General features: G+C 43.5%; 1 protein-coding gene across 1 annotated transcript in view; it reads right to left on the bottom strand.

The window, feature by feature from the left end:
• The window catches only part of DCLK3 (doublecortin like kinase 3), a 51265-nt gene that overhangs the window by 11451 nt on the left and 16205 nt on the right, over nucleotides 1-23609 (bottom strand). The window contains exon 2 of the mRNA XM_006023603.3: nucleotides 8921-10806. Within this exon, the coding sequence (XP_006023665.2) occupies nucleotides 8921-10806 (1886 nt within the window). The remainder of the gene's footprint in view (nucleotides 1-8920; nucleotides 10807-23609) is intronic.

The raw sequence follows: 23609 nt of genomic DNA, 5'->3' as shown, positions 1-23609 counted from the left end.
ATGGAGCTCAGCCCAGCAGTGGGAAGTGGAGGGAGAGCCAGTGGCGGAGCAGCTCAGAGCTCAGCCCTGGCCAATAGCTCTCCCCTGCCTCCCACTGCCAGGCTCAGCTCCATGGGGCTGGCGGAGCCACTCAGAGTGCAGCCCGGTGGCGGGAGATGGAGGAGCCAGGGCTGCACTCCACCTCCCGCTGCTGGGCTGAGCTCCATGGGGCTGGCAGTGCTGCTCAGAGCGCAGCCCTGGCCCTCCCCCATCACCTGCCGCCAGGCTGAGCTCCATGGGGCTGGCGGAGCTGCTCAGAGTGCAACCCAGTGGCAAGGAAGTGGGAAGAGCCAGGGCTGCGCTTCAAGCAGCTTTGCCAGCCCCACAGAGCTCAACCTGCCCTCCCAGTGCTGCCAGGCTCTTCCCAGGGGCACAGGCCCCCAGACCTGCATGCAGGATGACAGGAGGCTAGTGCTGCTGCCTGGGGCCAGTGGCAGCATCAGTCTTCCCGGCTCTGGAAGGGGCCGGTTCCAGCACCAGTCCCAGGCGGCAGCGGCAGCCTCCTGTCACCCCGAGCGCAGATCCGGGGGCCCGCACCCCCAGGAGGAGTGCTGCACAACCCCACAGTCCTCCCAGGGGTGCAGACCCCCAGAACTGTGTGTCGAAAGACAGAAGGCTGCCACTGCCGACAAGTGACACAAGTTTTGCTTTCTGCAATTTGAGGTGCAGTTTCCCAAAAACCCCTGCACCTATCTCCTTGAAACCTGGCAGACTTCATGCCCTCTGTAGGTGCTACCATCTCTGCGGTTTTCATCCGAATCAGGCAAGAAATGACAAGGTTATAGGCATTTTCATGATTTCCCATTATAGCCCATGGGTGAAACATTGAAATGCATCGAACCAGCGAAACGGTTTCAACTAAATTAAATGGAACAGTGCTTTGAAACAGTGAAACAAAATGACTAAACGAAACACTGTCCCTCTGAAATGGCAAAACAGAAGTCAAAATGAAACAGTGCTATTTTGCACAGCCCTACTAATGTATTTGTTTTCCCTCCAGCTAAAAATTTGCCAGTTTGTCCCTGTCAAGCAGATGGGAAAAGCAAATGCCTTATGTCATGGTTGTGTAACAAACAAGTCTATGAAAGAAAGTGCTGTAAATTGTGTCTCTAGGGGCCTCACCACACAATGATTCACCAGCTTATACCATACAAACCAGATTAAGAGCAGTTACTATCAGTGCTCCATGTATCCCCTTTATCCCCTAGACTTGTCATTCTCTCTCTCTCTACCACAGAGCCTTTCAGCTGCCAGGAGAAAAACAAGCATGCTTTCCCTTGCATGAATGCTCATGTCACTAGAATAAATTGCTTGTCAATCTGTTTTTCTTTCTGCAACCCAAGTATTTAATCTTAATGATGTGACAGAGATCCACAGGCTGCTGAGCAGAAAACTGGTCGTCTTTCCCAACCCTACAGGATATATGCCACAGAACAGAATACTGCGTTGCCAACAAAATAAGTTGGATAGTACTCAGAAGATAACAACTAAGGCTTTCTAATGCACCCATAACATTTCTACTACACCCATTGCTGTTATCAAGCCACTGTCCATCCTAGAGAAAAGGCAGTTTCAAGAGTACCATTTTTATTCAAATCCAAAACAAGGATTTTTTTCCCCATTTAACATGGGGGGAAGGCCCCTCATTTTGGATTCAAGAATGAGGTGGGAGCACAGCTGCTGTGGCTCTGGCTCCAGCCCCTACCCAGGGTTAGGAAATGAGGGGAGATGAGAAACAAAAGTGGTGGGAGAAAGGAAAACAGGGGAAGGGGGAACTCAAGGCTGCAGGGAAGCAGGCATGGGGTGGATGCACAGGGAGAAAGGTGTGGAAAGGCAGAGGTTAAGCTGCTTGATTCCTCCATCTGCCCCCACTCCAACTGCCTCCCCCACTGCCTGCCCCCTCCCCCCACCATCCCCTGCCACTGCTTTCCCAGCTGCAGCAGCCTGAGGGGAAATTTAAAATGACCTTCCAATAATTAGATTCTACACATATAAAATTATAACAATTTTATACATTTTCCATATATAGAATCTAATTATTGGGGGTGGGGGGCTGTCTTAAATTCAGGGCAGTCTTGGATTTGAGTAAATGCAGATCCTCTTTTCCCTTTCCTGCTTCCTCCTTCATGTCCATATCTACACTATGACGCTGAGGCATGTTTAACAGGAAGATCTATAGGACTGCTATAGTCAGCTTGGCTACCCTGGCTATTAGAGATGAAAATTGGGATAAAAAAGCCAACAGGCTGTAGCCAGCAGCAGGTTAGAACCTGGATATTTAAAGCTAACGGGATATAGCTGTTCATATTTATGAGTTTTAATAGACCCTTTGGTGTTCATTGACTGGATACATACTGTTCACAGAAAAGCATGCCAGCGTTTAGCTAGGTATCCTGGTCAGACTGAAGGATCTAGATGTGTAGCAGGTGAACAGAACATTAATATAAATGAGTTTAGAAACCTCTGATATTGTTTTTGTGTATTTGTAGCTACATGACATGGAAGAATAAAAGTCTCATAAAGGAAAAATCCCATTTGAGCAAACACAAAAAGTCATTATATGAGCCACAGATTTTTTGCATGTTTCCTGGACCATCACAGCAACAACATCATTTCAACGCTACTGTAAAGGCCATAATATTTGAAAGATCAATTTTAAAAGTACCATGAAGGTCTATTCTAGAATAGAAGAAGGAGCTGACTTCTAGGTCAAAGCTACTTTTTTATAATTATTGATCTTTTAAAGTTACAGTGCTGGTTGTTTGTTGGTCTATGCAACGTGAATTCCCTCAAGAACTACCACTATAATGGTCACTAATTAGCCCCCTCATCAGAAGACATGGTATCAAGTTCTGCTGCTCAAGTAAAAGCAGTGTTCAGCCATGTTCCCTATGCAGGATAGCAAAATTTCCTTGGGGTATATCAAGATCTAGCCTGGCTGACTCATTCCTGATGGGAGGGAGCCAAAGCAGCTGTTTTCACACCAGTTGTCAAACCCATTTGTTTCAATAGTGCAGTCATGGCTCTTCTGCAATTCCAGTTCTGCTGCATTTACCAGTTAAGCTGACAGTGCAATAAAAGAGAAGGAGAACAGAAAGGGGTACCTAGAGACTTTTGTAAAAGATTATAACCAGAAGGTGATGTTACAAGGGAAAGAAACTAGTTTTTCTATCCCACACTTCATTTCTTGGTATAAGGAGCCAGAATAGGCAATACGAGACAATGTAAGAAAGGTGTTTAAAGGTTTAATCAGTTACAAGCAGAGCTTTGGTTTCAAGAGATGGGACTATCCTCCTGAATATCTGCTCCATCACACTGTCTGCCAAATGCATCCAACAGTAGGTAAGTATGTTGGTTTGCTGTCTGACATTCACCATAGTTATCCTTTAGTTTACAGACCTTTAAGATTATTGAGAGTGGCTCCTCCTTGTCTGATTCTATTATTTCAGTCTCTCTGAAGACTCAATGATACAGCACTACAGTGATTCACCTTAAAAGAGCAGAAAGTTATGGTATGGACAAACATATTTTTAGTTGTTTTAAAGGATGAGGGAAGGGTTTACATCTGCACAATCCTGTAGTGACAACAGTTAGCTAAGTAGCCGTAACTTCAGTGAGTGATTTTGCTCAATTTGCTACACTTCATTATGTCAGTCTATACCCTTTAATCTATTTCTTGAATGGACTGTTTTTATAAAGATGTGTATTGAATGATACGAGACCATCAGTCAAACACAAATAATTTATCACAAAGATAAATGTGAGATACCAAAGAGAAGACATCCACCCATGGTTCCCAGCTAACATGAAACATGGGGAAGAAAAATGGAGTAACAACTGAAAAGAAATTAAAGGAAAAATAATAACATAAAAGCTTAGATTCTCCAGAACCTGTTAAGATGATTTACAAAGTTTAAACTCCCCAAATAAATTCAGCAACAACATAACTTGAGATGTTTATGGGTAAAACGACAGGAAAATGCCCATTCTCGTTCAGACTTTGGCTTCTACCACACCTGGGCTAAATACAGACAGTCAAAAAGCCCGAGGCTGAACTGATTCAGTCTTTGCAGATTAGTTTAAGCTGCAGAGATTAAACTGACTAACGAGTAAACAGAAATTTACTTTTTTCAGTCACATACCTTCAGGGACTCGGGCCAGAAGCCAAGGGGCACTAGAGCACGGCTCTCTCTGGCACATAGCCAGCATGGGCTGTGTTTTCCATTCCTCTTCCTGCTGCCCCCAAGGTCTCTGGGATTTGCAGTCCAGAATCACAACAGCAGGACACCTGAAGGTTGCTCATCACTTCTTCTTCCAGGTTCCTCTGGGATTTATAGTCCACAGTCTAAGCCAGCAGTAAGTTTAGCAGGGCAGTCCAGCTCTGTACTTGGGGGAAGGGGAATTTAACCCACCCCCCACAAACCCCAGCTGGGGTTTGCCTGGGAGAGGCAGTCCCTGCCTCCCTCCCCTCCCCCCGCCCCCTTCTCTGCTGGAACCGACAGCACAGCACAGCCCAGGGCTGGAAAGCATGCTGGGGGACTCTGATTTAACTTGAACCAGGAAGGCGTCTGGGACAGAAGTTTCATAAACCAGTTTGACCCAGATCAGTTAAGTCTGATACTGCATTCAACCAAGTTCATCTTAAAACAGTTTCAGCCATTTTGAAACTGGTTTATGTGGACTGAGCTTCTGTTCTGTTACAGGTTTAAACCAGTTTCTGGTCACTTAACCCACTTTGTGTGTAACTTCTGTCCCCAGCCCTACTGACAAGCAAGTACTAGTTGTGATAGTAATGTCTGAGATGTAGACTACAAATTTATTTCATTTAGTCAAAAAAGAGCCATCACTGTCAGTATAAAAGATAAATAATTATATAACAAAGAGGGTTAAAATTACTCTCAAGTTCTAATACTCCTTTTGAAATAGAGCTTTCAAATAATATTGTTGCCATGATGGATTTTTGTTTATTTGTTCAAATGTATGTTTTATATTTCTCTCTCTGGGTTTTTATAAATATGAGAATTTCAAATGGCCTTTCATTTTTCTTTTCTGTGGCAATATCTGCAAATACACCGAACCATATCAGGGGTTTCTAAACTCATTCACATTATTATCCTACATATCTTGACCTATCTATATGATCAGGATACCCAGCTAACGGCTAGCATGCTTTTCTATAAACACCTTATATTACATGTATCCATCCAATAAACAGCAAGAAACCTGTTAAAGTTCAAAAACGTAAACAAACTACTATTTCTCAATAGCTTTAAATATCTATGTTCCAAGAGGAAAAACTCTCTGCTGGCTTCTATGGAAGTTTGCTTTCATAAAATCTTCTGCATCCCAATTGTACCTCTTCTGTAGCTATAGTACAACATATAACCATAATAATGCTATAAATCTTTGCCATGAACCAGTTTTTCCATTGGTCTACATCGTGTATGATAATTTGCAGCTAAACAAATTACACACAAAGTGCCCACAAATCAGAGTACAAACACATTATGCCTCTCTTACACTGGTACAAGTGACTACATTCAGCATAGGGAAATGGAGACACTGATCCCAGATGTTCTAGATGTTCAAGATGTTTTACTAGTATCGTTTTAAGTAAAGATAAGAGGGAAGGGTCAAATCTGGCTCACAATTAGCTTTCAACCTGGCTCCCAAGCTGCTTCAGGAAAAAAAAAACCACTCAAATTCTGAGATTGTTACCCAAATGGTAGTGTGTACAGGTCCTCCTCAAGATAGAAGCTAAAATATTTTCCATAAACCAGCTGATCCACACTGAATTCTTCATCTATTCACATCCAGGCTAAATCCAGGTGATCCTCCTAAAGCAGTAGTGATGTGTAGGGGGTGCACAAGGGTGCATGTGCACCCCCTGAGAGCACTGGTGCACCCCCTGTCAGGCTGTGCTCCCTGTTTAAGCAACGGGCAGCGGGGCAGGCAGGAGCACCAGTGCTGCCTGCCCCCCCGTTGAACTCCCGAAAGCAACGCAGCCACTTTTGGTGAGATTGGCTGCGGGGGATTCCCCCTCCTCAGTCATTAACTGGTGTCAGGGGGGCACGTGCCCCCTCACCCCCGACTCAAGAGGCACCAGTCACCCATGCTCCTAAGATGGAACATGATGCACAAGGCACAATCCCCACAATGCTCAGTAGGTGGACACATCCTTCTGGGTTTTTGCAACTCCCCCATATCCATCCTTGTTCAATCTGCTCTACAAGCTGCTGTCTCATTTGCCCAGTAATTCACACTGGACATTTTCCTAGCGGTTCATGAGGAGGATGCATATTGTACATTCCTTTAGTGATTTGGCTTGCAGGTAACACAGGCTTGGCTATAACCTTTCTTTCTAACTATGTCCTTTTGCTAACAGAGCAGGGTGTACCCCTGGCGGCCAGATGAAAAGGAAGGAGTCCCCTGGCAGCCAAGTGGGGGGCTCTCACAGAAGAAGTGGCACAGCGGAAGTGTCAGTGGCACGGCAGCAGCACCCAATGCCGAATACCCCCTAAAGTCACCCCAAGTACCCCCAGGGGTATGCATACCCCCGGTTGAAAACCCCTGGTTTAAAGCATGCAAATATGGCCACCTGTGGTTTGCCATCTGATCAGAGTTTGGTACAAGACAAAATGCCAACACAAAGGGTGCCTATAGATGTGCTCCAATGTATTCTAATGAGAACGCATCAGAGCAGACTCAATTAATTACACACTTTGGCAGACTTGATTAAATAAGTCTGCTCAAGCATTCTAATTAAAATGCTCCAGTAGGCCTCACCACCACATGTATAAGCCCCCACACATTTCAAAATGGCTGCAGAGGCATGAGCTTTGGATAAAATGCCCCCATGGCCATTTTGAAATATGCGGGGGATTATACATGTGACAGCAAGCCATTTTAATTGGGGCAGATCTCCAGGAATCACTCTAATCAAAACACCACCCCCCCCACCACCACCACCTCCAAGCAATTGTATAGGCACCCAAAGGAATTACTCGATTTTATCACCTTGTACACAGCATAACCCATGGAGCCAGTCCTATAAATACTTACATAATGTACATGCTTACAGTTAATCTTGTGAATATTCCCACTGACTTCAGTGAGACTGCTCACATGTGTATGATGGCAAGAAAATGGTATTTAGAGGTTTGCTTTTGGAAATTGGCTTGTAGGTAAATATGTATGTATTAGAATAATGGTTCAGGACAGCAGCAAGGGTTAATTGATTTCTAAAGGTCTGGTTGTCATACACACAGTTCTCACAGCCTTTGAGGCAGACAGGGTATCTAACCCAGGCAGCCAACCAGGCCAATGGATATACATATAGCCTGGAAAATTGTGGACATGGACCACACTGTTCCATAACATGAGATAAACTGGCACCAGCTCACAAGGCCCAAGAGTGTGGGGGCCTAAGGTTCCAGTTTTGAGGGAAGAGACCAAATTAAAAGGCCTGGAAAGCCCAAATTAGGATGTGTGCATGTGACGGGTTTTCGAAATAAAGGAATATGCTGACAGGACAGAATGTAGACAGTATGACTACCACAGAGAGACCAATCAATGATAACCATGGATGAAGAGTCATCAGGAAGGGAAAAAAAGAATACAAATGCAGAGACTTTAGATCAACAAAGGGTCCCCTGTCCCCGTCCCTGAGAGGAGACCCCCTGAGAGGGGAACCCTAGGCATGTGGACAGAGGGCATACCACCAGCCTGCTTCATCCACCCCACTGCAGGGGGGGGGGGGGGGGGGGGGGGGCCATCGGCCTCCAACTTCCAGGCTGCTGACATGACATTCAACAGAGAACCTCAGAGTGAAGCTCATGTCCTGGCCAGATGCACCTTGACTCTGATGACAGCCATAGGATTGGTAGCTATAGAATTGCTTGTATTATTCTTTTCTGTTACCACTGTGCACCAATAAAATTTGCCTATTATCAAATGGAAAGGTTGTGATTAGTCTGAGGGTTTAGGTTCACCTGAAACAAGGCATCTGGGTTATAAATCTAGTGCCAACGGTGTAAAGGTAAGAAAGTCCATTTTCTGGCCTCAGGGTCCAATTCAGAATTTTGTTCTTCAGGAGGAGGTTAAGTGTTTTAGCTAACTTCAGTACAGTAGAATCATGATCATTTATATCCAAGTGGTTTGCAGCCTGCTTAATTCACAACAGGTTGCTGAATTACGAAAAAGCCACTCAGCTGTTTTTCTTCAAAGGGTATTACTTCTCTAGTCAGCTAAATCTCATCAGTATCCCATGCAACTGATCAGGAAAGTGGCACCCCTGGCTCACTCTTGTGAAGTTAGGAGTTTGCAAAGTATGCAGATGCAGCATAGAGCTGCACAGGACCACTGAAGTACTCCAGTTGTTTGAACCGTATATATATTCCAAGATATTTTGCAAACCCTCATCTTCACCGGAGATTTAAGAACCTAAGCATGTAGGACTGATACACAGGACAGAGAAAAATAAAAGACAGAGAAACAGACCTCATTTAAATGCTGAATGGACCTTGTAAATAAATTTTGGTCCATTTGTGACATACTTTATGATTCGGCATACACTTCATGAAAAATTATCAAGCCTGAATACCTAAAAGTAATACCTAAATAAGAGGTGTTTGGGGATAATATGCAAATGCTTACCATGCCTGTAAGTCTGAGGCCACATAAATTCAAGCACTTGTATTTAAAAGGTTTCCTATGTTATGCCAGGCGCACCACGAGACTGATCTCTCTTAACCTTTGTACTTTTTTTCTTCCAAAATGCTAACACAACAGTGTGATATTTACATATCCAGCAAAACAAAAAGAAAAAACAGAAAGAAAGATCTAATACCTGGACAGAGGTGACATATGTTCCAGCACTTACCAGAAGATTTTCAGGTTTGAGGTCTCTGTGAACAATGTTCTTGGCATGAATGTAATCTAGCGCCTCGCACAGATCTGTTATCATGAGGGCCGCATCATGCTCAGTGAACTTTACGCTCTCTATGATTGCATCAAATAGGTCCCCTCCTGGAACATACTCCAGGATTAGATAGATCTCAGCCTCGGTTTCATACACCTCAATCAAGCTCACGATATTGGGATGAGAAAGGCTCTTAATGATCAAAATCTCACTTTCCATCATATCCTCCTTCCCCTTCAGCTTGGACTTGTCAACAATTTTCATGGCATAGATCTGGTTTGTGTTGCACCGTCGACACTCCTTCACAACAGCAAAGTTCCCATCCCCAATAGTTCTGCCGATTTCATAGTAGCTCTCCACATCACCTCTCCCTTTGACAATGTGTCTCAGACCTCTGCTTTCAAATTCTTGTGGCTTTTTTTCTTCTTTGTTGGCTCTACGTTCTCCCACCTTTTCTGCTCTTTTCAGTTCCCCCTCTTCACGTGTTATAATGTTTTCCACGCCAGCACCTTCCTCTTTTGGCTTCCAAACATCTTTGTTCTTCCCAGGCATTTTTACTGGTTTCTCTGAGTCTCCCTGACAGCCCTTTATTACCTTACCACTTTGACTAATTGCAGAACTACTTCCATTCTCCTTCTTTGCTTCTTGAGTCACCGGAATAGCTTCTACAGGGATTTTCTTTATTTTTACTAATTCTTTGTCCTGATTTTCATGCCTTTCTAGATCTCTTTCTTTCTCTATACCCCTCTTTTGTTTTTCCAGCTCATCATTAATGTTCCTATGATTCACAGGCTTCCAGCTTCTTCTACAGCCATTATCTGTCCATCCAGCTTCATCATCTTCCATAGAGTTTTCTGAAGACTTCCTGAAATTCCTAATTTTTACATTCCTTTCTAAATTATATCTCTGACATGTTCCTATGTTAAGGTCTCTGCTCTCAAAAGAGACATCAGCCTGCCTTTCCCTTTGTAGTTTTTGCCTGAGCTGCCTCTCTCTTTCACACTTCTCACATTTGACTATTTCATCTGAAATCTTTTCCATTTTGTTCTCAGGACTTTTCTCTTGGTTAAAGTACCTTTCTCCTTCTTTGGCTTTTTTAGATGCCTTCACATCTTGGTCTCCACCCCAACTTTTTCTGCACCACTTTTTTTTGGCCTTAACCTTTTCCTCTTGCTTGGTCTTAGTTTGAGCTTTTCCTTCATGTCTAGCAACTGCTTGAGGAGGTATGGCATCACAGCAGTTCTTGGCAATCTCTGTCTCAAAGCCTTTTTCCACTTTCAAAGACTTGTCAAGTAGCCTGTTCTTAAGCTTTTGGGATTGTTCCCAGTTTTGCTGAATGATGCTGAGAGCATATGGGCTATCAGGATAAAGTTCTTGTATTACCACTCCCAGGTTCTTCAAAGTTAGCTGTTCCCTTCCCATAGCTATAAATGCATCCCCTTCTCTGAAGAAATCAGAGACACTTCTTACTTCTCTTCCTTTCAGATTATAAAGTTTTCTCACACGATCATTCTTCCAACGTGGAAATCCCAGAGCTTCCGATATGTCAGCCACCAGCTGCTCAAAAGTTTGGACCGATCGCCTGTTTAGAAGCAATGTGATCTTCCTGAGTGTGTGTCCACATGGTTTCACCACTGTCACAATCCTGGGCTTCACCGGGCTGTTCTCTGAATGGATTGTGTGAAAATCATTACGGGGATTTAAAAATGGAGAACTATAACTGTTGGCACCCAAGAATGGTTTGCCAAAATTTCCACGAGTGATGGGTGGACAAGTTCCTTGTAGTTTCCTCTCGGTTACTCTGGAACTTATACCATGTAAAGTGTGGTCAAACAAGCCTCGGTGCCCTGCAGCAAATAAAGAGAAACAAATTACTCGTTTACCCTGGTAGAGGACTTCCAATTAATAATTATCTACATATCAATTATATGATATCTAGAAATAAATTTACATTTATTAAATATTATTAAGGTGCTTTGAGATCCACTGATGGAAAAACTTGTATAAATCCAACTGCTGATATATTCACACTTTTATAGGGAGGGCTTCACTGTCTTTACACACTTTAGTCTAACTGGCATGCCAAACTAGATTTTTCACACTGCTATATGGTGAAACAATTTGGAATTTCCCTTCTTCTCTTTAATAAACAGATTTTTTACAACTAACCATCTATAACAACATAGTAATATAAGTTAGACCAAATAAAAAACTTATACTCAGATGCTATTTAAAGTCATTATAATTTGTAACTTTTAATGCACCAGACCATACTTTAATAGTATACCCTATCATAATATAATTCTGAGAAATATTAATGAAATATATTCCTAGGATTCCTAAAGATATAACTTTAAAACCTCACCATCTTCTGAAATGTATCACTTTCTCTGCCCAGTATGGAATTAGATGCATGAAATTCCATAGAAAATAAAAGCATTAGTGTTCATTTAGTATTTTTTTAAGAAATGCAGCCTTAATTCTGTGCTTCTGGAGGTTCTGGTATTTCGGCTTTTCACTCTAAAATTCAGACAAGATCATAAGCACTGAAAAAAAATTCAGTGACACCTAAAATTTTTCACATAGGATTTTAACATGGAATACATCTTTCCTTATCTGCTAAAGACTTTCATAATCATATCATATCTGCAAAGCAACATAGGAAACATTCTACCACCACTTGCCATCTTTATATATGATTTTCTGAAGACAGAAATACAAAAAGAGGTTATGGCTAAACCATATTATAACGTACAATGGCAGCACAAGAACACCACTATCATCATCATTAAGAACCATGTTTTGGCCTCTCTGTTAAAACATGTAGAGAGGTAGTTAGCCATGTTAGTTTCAACCCAAGCAGAAGGTGGGTCAGGGTAACACCTTAGAGACTGACTCATTCAGTGAGGCATAAGCTTTTAATAGGCGAGAGCTTCCTTAGTTTGATGCTTTTAAAACATCCTGTCTACACAGTTTAGAAAGAATGGTTATGTCATAGTATTATCCCTATATCAATATGGTTAGTTTTTACAGTTGCATTTGGAGATAACACCTTCTAAAGCTGCTTGTAGCAAAAACAGTCAGACGGAAGCTCTAGTGATTACTGGACAGTTCAGACAGAAATTCCAGTACACAAATGTATCATTGTTCCAAAGCATTCCATCCCTTTGTACACAACATTATAACTGAACATCCTGGGAGATCTGAGGATTGAGGGTAATCTGAGAGATAGTGAACATAAGATGATAGAATTCACTGTCCGTCATAGGGCAGGGAAGTCAGACAGTAGGGCAGAGATACTTGACTTCAGGAAGGCTGACTTCAATGAGCTTAGGAAAATAGTGGAAGGGTGGTTGTTCCTCAAAGGAGCAGTCCTCAAAGTGCAGAAAAGATCCATTCTTTTCTGCTACCCGCTACCCACCACCCTGTGTTGCTGCTGTTTTATGTGCAGCCACCACCACCCACCTCACCCCGCTCCACACTCCACATGCAGCCGCCACCTCCTCCCGCCCCGCCCCCCCCGCCATTATCTGAAAACCCCTACTGGGGGGTTTCAGATAACCAGAATTTATACATAACCAGCAATCCCTTCACTCAGGGGATGCCAGATAACAGAGATTTGACTGTACTTGGATTTTAAAACAGCCTTTCACACATCCTTCCATGACTCTCTTATAAAATAACTGGGGGATCGTGGACTAGCAGAGTCCATGGTTACGTGGGTGGGGAACTGGCTAAGGGGTCAAACCCAGAAAGTGTTAGTGAATGGGTCTGTATCATCTTGGAGAGATGTGGCCAGTGGTGTTCCATACAGTTTGCTTCTTGGCCCCATGCTGTTCAACATCTTTATCAAGGATTTAGATGAGGATGTGAAAAGCACGCTGGCCAAGTCTGCAGACAGTACTAAGTTATGAGGAAAAACGGTCATGCTAGGGGATAGGATGTGGATCCAAGTGGAACTGGACAAACTGGAAAGGTGGACGGAGAGGAACCGGATACAGCTCAATAAGGATAAATGCAGAGTACTTCATCTGGAGAGAAGTAACCAGTGACATGAATATGTAAGGAGGAGATGTCCTCGCCAGCACGATAGCTGAAAGGAACCTTGGGGTTATGGTTGATCACAGAATGAACATGAGCCACCAGTGTAACACTGCAGTCAATAGAGCTAATAGCATACTGAGATGCATTAGCCAATGCATCACGAGCAGGGCTAAGGAAGTGATACTTCCTCTCAGCACTGGTAAGACCCCAGCTGGAGTACTATGTCCAGTTCTGGGAAACAGACTTTAAAAAAGATGTAGATAATCTTGAAAGGGTCCAGAGAAAGGCCACAAGAATGATTAAGGGCCTGGAGGACAAACCTTATGGCTAGGGACAGACATTCAAAAAGCATGAGTCTAAATTGATTCAATTTTTGCAGGTGAGTCTAACCTGGCTAGGCTAAACCAGTTTGTAACTGCACAGACATTGCCTCTGGACTCAGAAAATGGAGACACATGCCTGCAGTGGCTCAGGCTAGAAGCCAGGAGATGCTAGAGCAGCCCTCCCTTCACTTCCACAATGCTGAGTTGGGGGGGGCGTGGCCAGGCCTCAGCAAGATGTTACGATTAGGGAGGCGCTCCCCCTCCTGAGCAGCCCAGCAAGGAATCAGTAACAGTGTTTATCACCCCTAACTCAGTGTTTATCACTGCATTAAGAAAACAGAGGGACATTACCAGCAACTACCTGTTGATTCTGCCAGCACATGGTCTTTTAGCTAATGCTGTGTGTCTGTGCAAGGCAGAGGAAATGGTGGAATCCCTGCTTAGAGGGGAGGCAGGAGGGGAGCGGAAGCCAGGCAGACGCCTGCAGTCTCTGCTGGACCTGCAGCCCGGGAGCAGGGGGGGGGAGCCAGCCCTGCCATGGAGCAGAGAGCCCTGCCCAGCCCAGAGAGCATGCTGGGATTGCTGTGGGAGTCTGATTTCACTTAAACCAGCAAGGGGTCTAGGACAGACATTACATAAACCAGTTTGACCCAAATCAGTTAAGTCTGATACTACATTCAACCAGGTTTATCTCAAACCAGTTTCAGCCATTTTCAAACTGGTTCATGTGCACTGAACATTTGTTCTGTTACAGTTTTAAACCCGTTTCTAATCACTTAAACCAGTTTATGTGTAATGCCTGTCCCTAGCCAATGAGGAAAGACTAAGAGATCTAGGACTGTTCAGCCTGGGGAAGAGAAGACTGAGGTGGGACTTGGTGGGCGTCTATAAGTATGTAAGACTTTCTCTCTCAGCTCCTAATATTAAACTGTTCACTAGGGTGCCCCAGGGGAAGACCAGAAGCAATGACCATAAACTGTTAGAGGATGGTTTCAGGTTGGATGTAAAGAAGAACTTCTTTAAGGTAAGGGTCACCAGAATCTGGAACACAGTTCCCAAGGAGGCAGTACAGTCCCCAACCTTGGAAATCTTCAAGAGGAGACTGGATAGACGCACCTTGATGCGATCATTTGATCTCAGCAGGATTCCTGCCCAGAGCAGGGAGGTTGGACTCTGATATTCCAAGGTCCTTTCCAGCCTTTAATTTCTATAATTTTATGATGTTTTCAAGAGGAGACTGGGCAGTCTCTTCTCTGGGGTCACTTGACCCCAGTTTCTTCCAGCCTAGAACAGGGTGGGGGGCTGGACCCAATGTTCTGCGAGGTCTCTTCCAGCCCCTAACAATCTATGATCCTTTCCTACCCCTCTCCTAAAGAGCTCCTTTTTTTCTCTCCCTTCAAGTTGCAGAGCATTCTTAAGCACCAAGGCATTTAAACATGTATATAACTGCATCAGTAGTTCTCATGTGTTCAATAAACTATGGCCACAGAACTCTACAGCACCTTGCACCTCAAGCCTTTTGCGTTTTGCTTTACACCTTCAAAAAGCATCATTTTAAACAGCATATCTTAACTTGTCCATAAAGTAGTGAAGAGAAACATGACTCCTTTCCTCAAACTTCAAATAAAAAGGGGAGCCACTCAAGTTGATATTTTAGCATCCTCCCACCAAGAGCCAGCGTGATGATCAAGTGAAACAAGCATGGGACTGGGAGTCATCATTAAGAACTTTAGTTTTGTTATCACTTTTATATAAAAGTGTTCAGACACTTCCATGACAGATGGATGCTCCTGACCTGTCCTCCTGGCTCACCACCTGACTGCTGGGTATCCTTCAACAAATAACTTTCTGTTTTCTTTTCTTTACCTGTAAAATCAGATAGGTACTTCTGTTCCAAAGGAGTATTGTAAAGAAGTACTTCTGTCTGTATGTTTTTTGAATTTGTAAAGCCTTATTGTAACAGTAATATATTACCAATGCTCAGTGATACTGGAAAGAGTAATTTTTGTCTTTATTTTATTTATCACCCATAAGATCTGGTTATTGAAAGATTGGTACATGTGCTCTAGTGTTCCAGCAGATGCAAATATTTATATGTTACCCAAAATAAAAACCTACTCTGAAGGAAAATAAGCCAGATAACATCTCAGTTTTCTGAGATAATAACAGAAACAGAAAAAAGCTCTTCTATAAATGAAGTCTGGAACATGCTGGTTTCTAGGAAGTGATAAATCTCTGAATTTCATGCACATCTATTTTTCCAGATTCCTGTCTACAGAGGCACTCAATATTGTCAGTGCTACTTTGGCATACAAAAACAATGCAGAGCAAAGTGCTACAGTGAAGCAATATCCTTTCAGAGTATGTACAAGATGCTGGCATAAAAACAAATATATGTATACCAATAAAGTGCTTAGAAAAAAAAGGACTCAAATTTAGTGGAAAGGCTATATTTAGTTGCAAATAAACATGTTTCAATGGTTACAAAACAATAAGAATTAAGCTTTCTCTTGGAAAGTCACGAGAGAGAGAAATGGTGAAGAAAATTCAAACTGATTATCTCAATGAGGGTTTCCTGCTCTGTGGCTTAAATCGTGATCAGGGATCCTGGTTTTCTCTGTTAAAAAATCCAAATTTCTATGATTAAAAAAAAAACAAGTTCTCCGATTAAAAGCCTCAAAATCTGTTTTTCCACAATTAAAATAAATGCCTATATATATATATATAGTATCAGTTGAACACGTTTTATTGATATATTTACAATTTTTAAGCCATTGTAAAGCCTACCACTGCCTCAAACATAATAAAATAAAATCTAAATACCTATATATTTTGGCATTTGATTTGTTCTTTTTATGATGGAAAAAATCAGAGCTCCCCCTGTCCCCTTTACTCACCAGGACACTGGTCCAGTTGTGGCCATCCCCCTTGCTGCTTTGTGGTTCTGAGCCGTCCTGGTATGCTGATGCCCTGCCCCTGCCATTGCCCTCACTCAAAAGCCACAGCCCCCTTGGCCCTGCCAGAGCCGCTCACTCCCAAACCTCAGCCCCCTACCCATCCTGCCAGCCCTGCCAGAGGGCCTCCCCATCTGCCAGGGCTACAGGATCTGGCAGCTGCTGCAGCTGGAGTATGGAGGCCCCCTTTCTCCCCAAGCTCCCCCACCCCCACTCCCACTGCAGAGAAAATCTGCATTTTTCCACAGCAAATGGAAAACCCAGATCCCTGATCATGATCAAAATAACTCATTTAAAAACTCTTAAAAATAAATCTACTCTCCTCTTTAACTGTGGCTTTTATCCTTTTCTTCTTCCAAGGTGCAGGGCAGGGAACATAAAGAGTCCTACCATTTTGCAAATGAATTAAACTGAATTCAGAGCTCTCTAATTCTGAATATGGTGACTTAATTAAATTTAACAAATTCATTTCATATTCACACCATTAGTTAACTGGGATTATTTTATCTAAGTACTCCTGGGTTGACAAACCCTACAGTTATAGAGCAATTAAGCTATCTTCCTGCAGTCATAAATCAGTGGTAGAGTTAAGAATAAACCTAGATTCTTGACCCCCCAGCTCCCTGCCCTAGAAGTGCTACCTAATTATAACTGTTGTTATCAGATTTAAAACCTTCCTGCTGGCATTTGCCCTTCAAAACTTTTCCTTCTCCTTGACTGTTCCATAAGCATTTGTGCCTTAATTAAATATGTTTCCAGTCGCTGTCTTGTGTTCCTTCTTGGCAATCCCTTGTGAGATCACAGTTTCAGTATTTGACTTTGCAATGCTTTACCCAGCAGCCAGCAACAGTATCATGTCACAGGTTTAATTTGAATGAATATTTTAAAAGCAATAATACCAAGCGACTTAAAACAACAAGAAACACGCAAACATAAGACCTAGCTATGACAGTATTATCTGTAAATATCATTTTTATTAGGCCTTCACTTTCAGGAGAGAGCCTCCTAGTACCAACAGAGAGAAGAGTTATGATGTAGTGCAGTTTAAGACCCCAGTCTTCTAAAGATCTGTGTATGTGAAAAGCTCCAGTAAAAAGTGAATGAGACTACTTTCACAAGTAAAGTTGCATACATGCTTAAGTGTTTGCAGAACTAGGGCATTCTGAGACATCCACTTGCCTTCACCCACAGCACAAACACAATAGCTGTACTGTACGGGGTGAAAGAGCTTCTCTTACAACGAGCGTTCCTTTCAGAAATAAAAATATAGCACTTTACCACAGCAATAAGAGGGACTTACAGAAGCAAGCTAAACCTAAACAATCTTTCTATCCATTTACCAAAGGACTTGTAATTTCTATTTCAAGGCAAGAGAAACAAATGAACCCAGTGTAATGAAACAAATCTTAATCTGAATTCAAAATTGAATTTCATTTTTATAAATTTTAAACACAGAGAAACCCACTAGTTCTTATTCTTTTTTCCATTCAAGTTCTGATGACTGCCACTAAGGCATCAGAGCATAAACTTTCCCAGCCAGGATCAATGGGAAGAAAGCAAGTATCTACTTCTCTGACAGGCTGAAACTCAACAAGGGGAAATATGCTCATACACTTTGCTGTGATTCGTTGCTTTTCTTTTTAAAAAAAAAAAAATGAAATTTGTATCTAAAAGATAAATTAGAAACAGCTCTGCCATCTGCTAAATTACCATTCCAGAAATCAGTGGTCAGCTTGGGCATCTCAGAATGACTATAAAAAACAGCTTCAATTATTTCCTTTCTGAAGACAGAAGAGCAATGGCTCCAACAGTACGATCAGTACTACAGTAGTGAGCACAGCATGTGAAGGATTTCACTGTTCCAGTGATGTCACAAATCACTGTATACACAAGTGCCTAGAAGAACTGATAATGGAGATTTGTCTTATAAGTATGCACACTTGAAAACTGCATTCAGTTCAGAAAGGTCCTCTAGATGCCGGTGTTTCTTTGTGTAACTCACGCAGGCCATAGTACGTATTGCCAATTATTTGCAGGACGTAATATGAATCTTGAAGGACTACAATGTCTAGATCTCCCATTCCTTACTGTAAATTATTAACTCTTGTAACCTGCCAGACCAGTGTACCCTGTGTGTGTATATGAGACAGAGAAAGAAGGAGCAGCAATATAACAAGTCCCCTGAATGTATTAAATGAGTCCAGTGGAAACAAAATGTGATCACAGGCATCCTTTTACAGTAAGTAAATTTTACATAGGCATTGTTTTACCATCACTATGACTGGAAACTCTAGATTATCAGTCTAGTTTGGAAAAGTTCTGTTCAAATATACAGAATGTCAGGGATAAGAACTATTCTTAAATGCCACACATATATGGGTTTGGTTAATATCATGTTTGACCAGCTCTTCCCATGAACATAATCATTTTCCAGTTATTTATAGCTTTACCAAACTTTAACCAGTTGGGATAAAATTCTTCATACAGGCTATCTACTTCAACTTCAACTTCTGTGAACATTTCATCTAAAATGATTCAGCTATTTCCAAGACTGAACCCATAGAATTGTAAATAGTTTTGCCTACAACAACTAAAATCTGGTGAGTTTTCCTTTAAACAGTTCTCCATGTTTGGGATGCGACTTAAGCAGGAGTCAGGTTTGGATTTTGTATCAGCTGTCTAAGGCTAGGGACTGACATTCAAAAAGCCAGAGCCTGAACTGATTCAATCTTTGCAGGTTAGTCTAAGCTGCCTAGGTAGAACCAGTTTGTACTTTACAGACGTTCCTTGTGCACTGAGGAAATACGGGCACATGCCAGCAGTTGCTCAGGCCAAGAGCCAGGGGGGTCTGGAGCACCCTCGGCTGAAGAGAAGCTGTGCTGGCGGGGGGGTGACCAGCCTGGGCAGTATTCTTGGCTGAACTAGCCAGAGAGGGCCTTAATTTCCCCTCACTGTCCTACGGGCAAGCAGCTCGGGAGCTGCTGCAGCAGTGGGCCGACGTGGCCCCTGAGGCAGAGGGGGCAGGGAGGGGGGTTATTCCCCCCTCTATTCCCACTGCCCCCAGGGGAACCACAGCCAGGTCTGCCCATCACTGGCTCCCTGCTTGGGGCAAGTGGCAGAATAAGCTCCCTCCACCAGACACAGGAGGGAGGGGGGAATAACCCCCATCCCTACTCCCAGCCTAAGGGGACCATGCTGGCCAGCATGTAGCCATGGCCCTGCCCAGCTGCTGCAGCAGCAGGGCTCTTGATGGGGGCAGCAGCAGCAGCAGTCATGGTGTCGGGGAGTGTGAGCCTATTCCCAGGAGAGGGGCCCTGCTGCAGGGCAGGCAGAGCTGTGGCAGACTGTGCATGGCAGCACTGGGGCTCGGAAGAGGCAAAGCCCCCCGCAGCACTGCTGCCACCACCACCGTTCTGGTCACAGCAGCTTTCCTCGCCCCACAGCGTGGCCCCTCCAACAGGAAAGGGTTCACGCTCGGGGAAACCATGGCAGGGGCTGCCACCCCGTCATGGTCATTCCCCCCTCGCCGCTCCAGCAACCAGACAGGGGCTGGGTCAGACGCCGGCCAGCAGGCCCCTTAGATGGAGGGCAGGAAGTGGGGTTATTCCCTCCCTCTGTCCCCGACGCACTGCAGCAGGGTCTGCGCACCCCAGCCCCACCACTCCCTGTGCCTGGGGCTGGCAGTGGAATAAGCCCCCACCCCACTCCCTCCGGCATCTGGTGGAGGGGGCTTATTCTGCTGTGCTCTGGATATCCAAAGTACCATGTAATGCAAAGTACTCTAAAAATTCAGGTCCTAGGTATTCCAAACAAAGAACCTAAAATTAAGGAATATTTCACTTTAGTCTCTGTGCCTCGGTTTCCCATCCATGAAATGGGATTAATACCACACCTTCACATCACAGAGATATTGCAAAAATTAATTGATGCAGCTGAGATTCTGTTATTATAGTGAAATGCTCTGCAGCAGGCTGGCAGGCAGAAGCTTGCAGCAGCCTGCATACTCCTTGCTGTAGGAGCCTGCAAGTTGGCAGGGACTACAGCCCAGCTGTAGGCAGCAAAGCCTTACTGCAGGCTGCCTTGGAGGACCAACCAGTTTACAGATTAGTAGCTGGCCACAGGAAGTTAAGGGCCCTCGGAAAGGGAACTTGGGATCAGACAGGGAGTTGCAGATGCAGGTGCTTGGCTGGCAGCTGCCAACTGAAACATCTGGCCAAGGATTCTCCCAAGGTCTGGCAAAAGACCCAGGGCTGCAAGGCTGGAGGCAGCAGCCCTAAGACCAGGAGATGAAACTCACATGAGAGGGAGAGCAGGAAGACAGCAGTGGTGAGAGAGCAGCAGGGAGAAGTCACCTTCTCAGGGCCTGGAAAGAGGCCCCAGGCTGTGAATCACCCCTTTATGAACTGTGTTTAAGGACTGTATCATATTTAAAGGATCTGAGGTAGCAATAACTGACCCCACTACTTGCAAACATTAATAATGAATAAACATTAATAATTCTGTATGCAGAACCAGATTTGAGCAGTATGCCATAAATAAGGCCTGGCACCCCACACTGGATAAAACAAATACTGAACAGATCCTCACAAAGTGAGCATTGTTCATCCTATGGCCTAAATTAAAAAGGGGTCTTATGGAAAAATAATACAAATTATGTCATTAAAGAATATATCATAATGCAGATGTACAATGGGGCCAAATGAGGGTTGCACAAGCCTAACTCTACAACCTTAATAACTGTCTCTTAATATTGGTTTTGAATGTGACATAATATTTAGGCCCAATGACATGTGTGAAGCATACAGATGGCCATGCAAACATAAACTCTGCTCTGCAATAAAACAGTACAGTAAACTATAAAGAAACCATATGGTACTCATAAGATTTGTTTGCCAAACTGAATAAACTATCCCCAATCTATGTATTGTTAGAAAAACCAAATGTGTTTTGGCTGTAACAGATTAGGGTTTAGTTACGGTATTTGTAGAAAATCTTAGCAGCATTACCTACTACTACTTTTATTTTCATTCTAGAATAACACAAATCAAAGACACTTCTAAGTAGCTGGAATCACTGAAAAACTGTTTTAACAATATGGATTTTAAGGCTAGGGGCAGAAATTACACATAAACCAGTACAAAATTGGAAGATCGGAAACTGGTTCAAATCTGGAATGCAATTGATTCAATCTTTGCAGGTTAGGCTAAAACCTGGCTAGGCTAAATCAGTTTGTAAGCATGAAGATATTCCCTCTGGACTGAAAAAAATGCAGGCACATACTTGCAGTGGCTCAGGCTGGAAGCCAGGGGCACTAGAGCATCCCTCCCTTCCCTTCCAGAGTGCAGAGCTAAGGAGGGGGCTGGCCAGGCCCCAGCAGGACATTATGATTAGGGAGGGGTTTCCCCTCTTCCTGAACAGCCCAGCAGGGAATTGATAACAGTGTTTATCACCCTTCAGTGTTTATTGCCCCATTAAGAAAACAACAGACGGACATTATCAGCTACCTGTTGATTCTGCTTTTGTCCCATCTGCCACAGCACAGACCATAGCCAGCATGCGGTGTGCTAGCTAATGCGTCTGTGTAAGGCAAAGGGGACACTGGAATCCCTGCTTAGAGGGGAGCGGGGAGCAGAAGCCAGGCAGATGCCTGCAGTCTCTGCTGGAGCTGAAGCCAGGGAGTAGAGGGGAAGGGCTGGCCCTGCTGTGGAACAAACAGAGAGCCCCTCCCAGCCCAGACAGTGTGCCGGGATGCTGGGTGAGTTTAATTTCACTTAAACCAGCAAGGGGTCTGGGACAGATATTGCATAAACCGATTTGACCCAGATCAGTTAAGTCTGATACTACATTCAATCAGGTTTATCTAAAACCAGTTTCAGCCATTTTCAAACTGGTTTATGTGCGCTGAACATCTGCTCTTTACAGGTTTAAACCAGTTCTGATCACTTAAGATCACTTGCATAATGTCTGTCCCTAGCCCAGAAGTTCAATGCAAATAAACTGCTTTCAAAATGGCAGAGACCAATTTAAGATAAACCTAGATGGATGTAGTATCAGACTTAACTAATTTAGGTTAAATCAGTTTATTGAATTTCTGTCCCAGATCCCCTCCAGATTCAAGCTAACTCACAGTCCTCCAGCATCCCAGGTTGCTTTGCATCACTCCCACAAACCCAATCCCTCCCCCCCACCCCCACCCCTCACTGAGTGGGCAAGCTAGCCTTGGCCCAAACTGTCTGCTCCACTCCAGCAGGGAGGCATGCTCTAGTGACCCCCTTCTGGCCTGAGCCACTGCAGGCATGTGGCTACATTACTTGAAACAAAAGTGAACGTCTGTTCACTTGCTTATCAGTTCAATCTATGCAGTTTAGATCTACCTGCGAAGAGTGAACTGGTTCAGCCTCAGGCTTTTTGACCATCTGTACTTAGCCTAATAGCTCTGTTCCTTATCACATTTACACATTTTCACAGTATACAGAGTTCAGTGAATTTACACCGTTGCAATGGAGATCAAAAGCCAACCAAGTTCTGTGCAGAACCCTTGGTATTTAGTGGCTCAAATAAGGCAACTAGTTTACCTTATATTGAAGAAGTTATATTGAGATCACCTGCCAAGAGAAAAACAGAAATACAATGAAACAGAAAGAAAAAATGCATAACTAAAGAACATGCATCAAAACACCCTTCTGTTATTAACATTCAGGTTTACCCATAAAAGGTACAGTAATATTGGTAAGGTGGGATTCCTGGTATATTATTTCTCTGTGATGTCATATCAAATGGATTCAATTTATGTGCAACATGAAGTATGCAATTATTTCCCCTTCCAGCCCTACCAACTCAGCAATCTGTCAGGTCAGATTCTTTCCTTCTCAAACATCATTATAAGTACTAAAGATTCTCCAGGCAAATTATTTCTGGTCCTGTGGAATACCTATTCAGATTTTAGGCATAAAAAGGATAATGTCTTCTGTCCTTCAAGGAGAAGGGAAAGGAGAAACACTTCCTAGGCACTGCCTCCCCTGCAGAGGTCCTAGGACGGAGAAAGATATTCCCAACATCTTTGCATCTTTTGCTTTAAGAAGAAAGAGGAAATGTATCATAGAATCATAGAAGTAGGGTCGGAATGGACCTTACAGATCTTCAGGTCCGACCCCCTGCCTGGGCAGGAAGAAAACTGGGCTCAAGTGACCCCAGCCAGGTAGGCATCAAGCCACTTCTTAAAGACCCCCAGGGTAGGAGCCAGCACCACTTCCCTTGGAAGTTGGTTCCAGATCCTAGCCGCCCTAACTGTGAAGTAGTTCTTACGGATGTCTAATCTAAACCTACTCT

Source organism: Alligator sinensis, unplaced genomic scaffold (assembly GCF_000455745.1).
Source record: "Alligator sinensis unplaced genomic scaffold, ASM45574v1 scaffold1118_1, whole genome shotgun sequence".
NCBI classification, from domain to species: domain Eukaryota; kingdom Metazoa; phylum Chordata; order Crocodylia; family Alligatoridae; genus Alligator; species Alligator sinensis.
Note: the sequence above shows the minus strand (reverse complement) of the source record. Positions and strands in the feature narration are given on the sequence as shown.